Source organism: Suricata suricatta, chromosome 11 (genome assembly GCF_006229205.1).
Source record: "Suricata suricatta isolate VVHF042 chromosome 11, meerkat_22Aug2017_6uvM2_HiC, whole genome shotgun sequence".
Classification (NCBI taxonomy): domain Eukaryota; kingdom Metazoa; phylum Chordata; class Mammalia; order Carnivora; family Herpestidae; genus Suricata; species Suricata suricatta.
Window position 1 is genome coordinate 108,950,429 of NC_043710.1, and position 5,947 is coordinate 108,956,375.

The 5,947-nt window shown below is 56.4% G+C and overlaps 2 protein-coding genes across 2 annotated transcripts; both read right to left on the reverse strand.

The window, feature by feature from the left end:
- Window positions 1–97: 97 nt before the first annotated feature.
- Window positions 98–681, reverse strand: LOC115306380 (histone H2AX). The gene has a single exon (XM_029956743.1). The coding sequence runs from the start codon at window positions 588–590 to the stop codon at window positions 159–161; it is 432 nt and encodes a 143-aa protein (XP_029812603.1). The 5' UTR covers window positions 591–681; the 3' UTR covers window positions 98–158.
- Window positions 682–1,419: 738 nt separating this feature from the next.
- On the reverse strand, window positions 1,420–5,941 carry DPAGT1 (dolichyl-phosphate N-acetylglucosaminephosphotransferase 1). Its single transcript, XM_029956643.1, has 9 exons — window positions 5,740–5,941; window positions 5,299–5,419; window positions 4,917–5,130; window positions 4,532–4,678; window positions 3,258–3,342; window positions 2,719–2,907; window positions 2,322–2,409; window positions 2,007–2,162; window positions 1,420–1,928 (listed from the first exon to the last, which is right to left on the reverse strand). Exons 1-9 carry the CDS (start codon window positions 5,898–5,900, stop codon window positions 1,863–1,865), a joined length of 1,227 nt encoding a protein of 408 aa, XP_029812503.1. The 5' UTR covers window positions 5,901–5,941; the 3' UTR covers window positions 1,420–1,862.
- Between the last annotated feature and the right edge of the window lie 6 nt (window positions 5,942–5,947).

A 5,947-nucleotide genomic window follows, 5' to 3' on the forward strand; every position in this document is an offset into this window, starting at 1 on the left:
AGGGGCGGGCCGGGCGGCGGCGACGCGGGAGGGGGAGTGGAGCGCCGCGGCCGCCCGCCCCGGGCCCGACGTGGCTCAGCTCTTTCCGTGAGGGCTGTGGTGGCCCTTAAAAGGGCCTTTGTGGTGGCATGGAGGGCCGGCTGCGGCGCGGACGCCCCTCAGTACTCCTGGGAGGCCTGGCTGGCCTTCTTGCCACCCGCGGGCGCCTTCGGCCCCACGGTGGCGCTGGTCTTCTTGGGCAGCAGCACGGCCTGGATGTTGGGTAGGACGCCTCCCTGGGCGATCGTCACGCCGCCCAGCAGCTTGTTGAGCTCCTCGTCGTTGCGGATGGCCAGCTGCAGGTGGCGGGGGATGATCCGCGTCTTCTTGTTGTCGCGGGCCGCGTTGCCCGCCAGCTCCAGGATCTCCGCGGTGAGGTACTCGAGCACGGCCGCCAGGTACACCGGCGCGCCGGCCCCGACCCGCTCGGCGTAGTGGCCCTTCCGCAGCAGCCGGTGCACACGGCCCACTGGAAACTGGAGGCCGGCGCGCGACGAGCGCGACTTGGCCTTGGCCCGGGCCTTGCCGCCAGTCTTGCCGCGGCCCGACATGCTGCGCGAGGTAGAGAAGCGGTGAGGAGGGACGCCTACAAAGAGGCTGACGAAGAGTCGCCCGCCGCAGTCCAACTGCTGCCGCGCGCGCCCAGGGGCCGCCCTTATAAGCCCCCAGGGCACACCTCCGCGCCCTCCTGATTGGCCTTTTCCTCTAGTACCCGCCTCCGGTTGGTTGCGGTTAACCCTTCAGTGTCGAGCCACGACTGAGCGAGCGCGCCCGCCAATTGGTGGAATTTGAAAACCTTTTGCCCGGGGGAAAAAGGCGAGGAGGAGTGGTAGCACGCAGGCGGCCCGGCGCTCCCAGACGTAGCCAATCCCTGCGAAGGGCGCCAGATTTAAACGCCCCAGCTGGAGCCCAGAACCGGAAGGCAAAGAGGGTGGAGTCTGGGCCGCCTCAAGTGCCTCTGGGAAATCTGTGCGGGGCGGGGGGGGGGGGAGGGGGGCAGGCGCAGGATTTTTAAAGGAAAGGGGTCAAAACCACTGCCTCCCCTGGCAGGTCTGGTCACCCTCTTCTCCCTTCTCCCTCCTCCCATCCTGCGACGGGAAAGCAGAGAGGGAATAAATAAGATGCCCACCCCTATCCCCACCCGCAATCCTATCCCACACCGGAGATCAGGTAAATCCAATCTTGTGGCTACTTCAGGTAGCAGGATTTCAGTATTTATTCAACATATTCTTTCCGGTCTCTGTTCTTTGTTCACTTCCTGCTACACTGACAGAGAAAGGATGGGACTGGAGAGAGCGGCATCCTCTTGAAGGAGGTGCCTCCACCCACCCTCCCAATCTACCCTAAAATGCCCATATAGGAAATAAACCTACAGCAACAATAAGAAAAAGACAACACTTTATTGTCACCCCTGGGAGCACCTGCCCCACCCTGGCCCCAGTCTGCTCTTACTAATCAGAATACTTCATTTGTAGTGAAATATCAAGTGACCCTCAAACCCGTGTCCCTCTCCCCAGCCAGGGTTCTATTCCCAGGCCCAACTCTGACCTCGGAGTCAGAGTTTCGGCCAACTGCATAAAAGCTGCAGTATCCCCTTAGGAGGCTGCAAAGATGGGATGGAGAGGAAGCGTGGCAAGTTGAAGGAAGCCATAGCCAAGATCCAATTCACAGTCATTAGATGGCAATCATCACAGCAGAAAGGAAATGCTAAGTACAAAATCTGGAGGAGAATGAAAGGTGGGAGAGGCCTGGCCAGGAGGTATTACTGGTCCAGAAAGAGGTGGGCCTGAGTCAGGAAGCCTGCAGCCTGTGCGGTGCACGGCTCAGACATCGTAGAAGAGCCGGACGAGCTGGTACCGGATGGAGAAGGTGATGGCACTGCCGAGGATCTGTGAGGGGAAACACACTAGAGTCAGGACCATGGAAAAAGGGAGGCAAGGCGGTGGCGAGCCCTTCCCCACCCACACCTGGAGCAGCAGCAGCAGCAGGGTCAGGTTCCTCTCGTGCATGGGCCCGAAGACCTTAAGCACCAAGTTGATGAGGGTCATGTTGTTGCACTCCGTGAAGGCACCGTCCTCATCCTCATTCTGGTGCACGGTCACTAGCTGGAGGCTCTCTGCTGTCTGCAGGGGTCGGAGGCGGAGAGAAGAGCAACCACGCTTCAGCCATGGGGATCTGCTTCATGCTTCCGAACTCCCCTCGGGTCCGACGCAGGCCTAGGCTCCCCAGTCCCTGAATTCCAGACGGCGGCCTAGGGCCTCACCTCCTGGTTACCCTGTTACCTTTAGAATGAAGGTGCCCAAGAAGGAGAGGCTCTTGGTCTTGAACTTGGAATAGCTCATCTCCAGTTTGCCTGTCTTGGTATTCAGTCTGCAGGGGGAAGAGAACTTTATGTGACCGGGCCACGACAAGAACTCTCCTCGCTGTGGCCAGTCAACAGGAAGAGCACTGGATGAGGACATCAAACAACCTAAGGTCTACCTCTGGCTCTGCTGACTGTGTGATGACCAGAGCTGACCATGCAGGCAAATGTGCTCCGTCATTTATAAGAGCTAAACACATGGCCTGAGTGGGCCCTTCTCCGGGCCCACTCCCTCTGCACAGCCCATGTGTGAGGCTGGCTTTCTGCATCCCGAGTGAGAAGGCTAGGATGTCCCTTTCGAGCCCCGAAGTGGCTACCTGGGTACACGGTGGCGAGGGCAGGGTATGATATGCAGGAGCTGAGGCAGTGAGTAGAGGAAGTTGAACACCTGGGGCATGAAGAAGAGCAGCATGGTCTTGCTGAAGTGTCCCAAGATGCCCACCACGGCAAAGGTCATGCCAGCAAAGTAACAGAAGGTATCTCCCACAAACACCCGTGACGGGTACCTGTGTGGGGGAGAGGATCTGAGCCAGGGGCACGAGGCCCTACCGAGCTTTTCTCTCACGTCACAGACCCTGGGCCCTGGGCTCGCCCTGACCCACAGGACACGCCAGCTCTTCCAGCAACTGTCCAGGACCCAAAGCCCTGAATTCATCTCTTCCTGGGGACTCCACAGCACTTGTCCCTAACTACAACTGGGTAGAGAGTCACTGAAGAATATTACGGACTAAAGACCCAGAAAATACTAACACAGGTTGTGCACAGGTGTAGCCTCTCCGGCAGGAGATGGGTCATGATCAGGAGCATACTTGCTACATAGTCAAATAGTCATCCCCTCGGCCACAGGCCTACTTACCAGTTATGGTAGAGCAATCCCAAGGTGGTGAAAAAAAAGGGAATCATGAAGTAGAGGGAAAAGACATGATCATCCCGATAATCACCTTTGGAAGCAGGGGAAAAAGAAAGGACAAGATGATAGGAACTTCCCCGGCATTCCTTGGTCCTATTTTTGTGTCTCTAAGTTCTGTTCCAAGCTGTGTTCTCCACCTCTTTCAAGTCACATCCACGAACTCACTACCCCTTTTATGTCACCCAGGCAGCTCCTAATATTCCACCTTGTTCATGAGCCCCTCGTCAATGAGTTACTGCCTTCAATTTGGTTTAAATCCTTCAGACCCAGGTTTGATTTATCAGCTTTACTTCCTGTGTGACTTTATTCATGACACATTTAAATTCTCTAACCCTCAGTTTCCTCAAATGTAAAAATATGGTTGATGAGAACACCTACCACATGTTACAAAGCTTAAATGAGATACTGTTTTAAAAGTGGTGAGTTTTGGGGCACCTGGGTGGCTCAGTCGGTTGAACATCCGACTTTGACCCAGGTTATGATCTTGTGGTTCACAAGTTCGAGTCCTGCACTGGGCTCTGTGCTGACAGCTCAGAGCCTGGAGCCTGCTTCAGATTCTGTGTCTCCCTCTCTCTCTCTTTCTGCCCCTCCCCAGCTCGCACACTCCAGAAACACATCTTTAGTCAAAGCTGGGTTTACTGCCTTGTAATAAGGGAGACATCGGAGATCACACATCATAGGCAACCAAGGGATGCCTCAGTAAGAGGTGCATATTCTAGGATGTAGGTCATTCTGGGGCAAAGCAAGGAGGCAGAGTTTTGCCCCAGACTGGATGCTGTCAGTCGAAGTGATTCTATGATTGGGTATCTTAATTTTAACTAAGAATTAGCAGAAACAGAGTTCTCAGAAGGAAGCAGCAATTGCTCATGTTGGTCAGAAGGGGGAGAGCTTAGTCGTTTTGGTTAATGCACAGTGTTCTTCCAGTCTGTGTATACTCAGACATGGTTATGGAGGAATCTGGTTTTTGTTTTACTCTGTCGTGGTCACAGAGTGACCCCGTCTGATTCTGAGGTTCTGTGAAATTGTTTTTGTTCAGTAGAAGAAGACCATAGCCGACCTATTAGTGCCAATCCAGTTATAAATAACAGGGAGGCTATTTTTTCTCACATTTAATAAATCTGAATATATTGCTTTTTCCCCTAAACTCCCCAAAGCCAGATATCAGGCAAGTTCCTCAACGCTCAGACTTCTCTTCCCTCCCTACTTCCAATCCCACCTACCTTCCAGCTCCACCAGATTGAAGACAATGATGGAAGCAGAAATGACTAGCGACTGGCCAGCCTCTAGGCCATTAATTCCTGCTAGGATATTGATGGCGTTGGTGCAGAACACGGCCAGCAGCCCCATGTAGACGTAGTACAGGATCCCTGGGGGAAGAAGACGGGGGTGTGCCACTCAGAAATGAGGACTTAAGGATGTTCTTCAGAGACGAGTGGTGAGCAAAGAGTACAGAACCAACAGAAAGGATATGAGATGACACGAGGCCAAGACAGGGATGCCTGGATGAGAGTGTGGAGTACCAGGAAGGACGCTCTGCTAGATGTTTCCCAGCGTGAGGTGCCCTAAAGTAGAGGCCGCAGGGGCAGCAGCGGCAGGGTTACTCACCCAAGTCCAGATGCAGGCCAAGAATCGGACGTAAGGGCTTGGGTACCACAATGGTCGTGTTGCCGAAGTTGGTGAAATAGACCATGAGAAGAGGTAGTGAGGCGGCTGTAGGCAGCAGCAGCTTATGGCGCCAGCGCAGGTTCAGGACGTCGTCCGCGAAGCCCAGGAAAATCATGCAGCAGATGGCAAGGAGCGCACCTATCAGGGCCACAAACTGGGGGAGGCTCGGGCAGGTCCCAGCTCAAGCCTACTCCCACCTCACCTTGCAAAAACCCCTTTGCGCTCGTTCCTCAGCTCCTCAACCCGAACCCCAAAAGCCCCGACTCCTTCAGGTAGCTGCCAGCCCCCAGCCGCAAGCAACCGCCCCCACTCGCCCACTTACTTCGTGGTGCGGGAAGGCTTTACACTGCTCCTCCACAAAGCAGTTCAGGAAAGGGAAAGGGATGAAGCAGAAGAGGATGATAAGGAAAACAGCACCGCAGATCACTCCCTGGGACTCTGGGCTGTGGCCCAGCAGCAAAGGCGGTGGGGGAAGGAAAGGGGGCGCGGTCACTCACTAGCGCAGGCCTCACAGCCGTCTAATGGGGAAGGGGGCGGGGAAGGGCACCAATGCTGGGGTGCCTGACCCACACGAGAGCCCCCAAACCACTGCATCCCTTCCCGATGTGAACCAGCTCTGCCCTTCACCACGCAGAGCCCGGAGCTCTCCGCGGAGTTGGCGTCCGGGCTCCGCGCCCAGTCAGGCAGCCCAGTCCCGCCGTCGCCCTGCCCGCCCTTTCCCCTGCCGCTGCCTCCCGCCGGGGGCCAGGGCGCCGCCGCTCACATTTGCTGCTGGCCGGTTTTGTTGAGGTCCTGGCCACAGAGGCGCGCGGCGATGAAGTGGCCACGGAAAGCCGGGATGAGGGTGACCGTGGCCACAAATCCCAGCAGCGAGCCGATCAGATTCACCAGCAGAGGCATCGGCACCTCGGGGAAGGCCCACATGACGCCGGCCAGGGGCCCGCTCCGCCGCCGCCTCGGCTCGGGGCGAG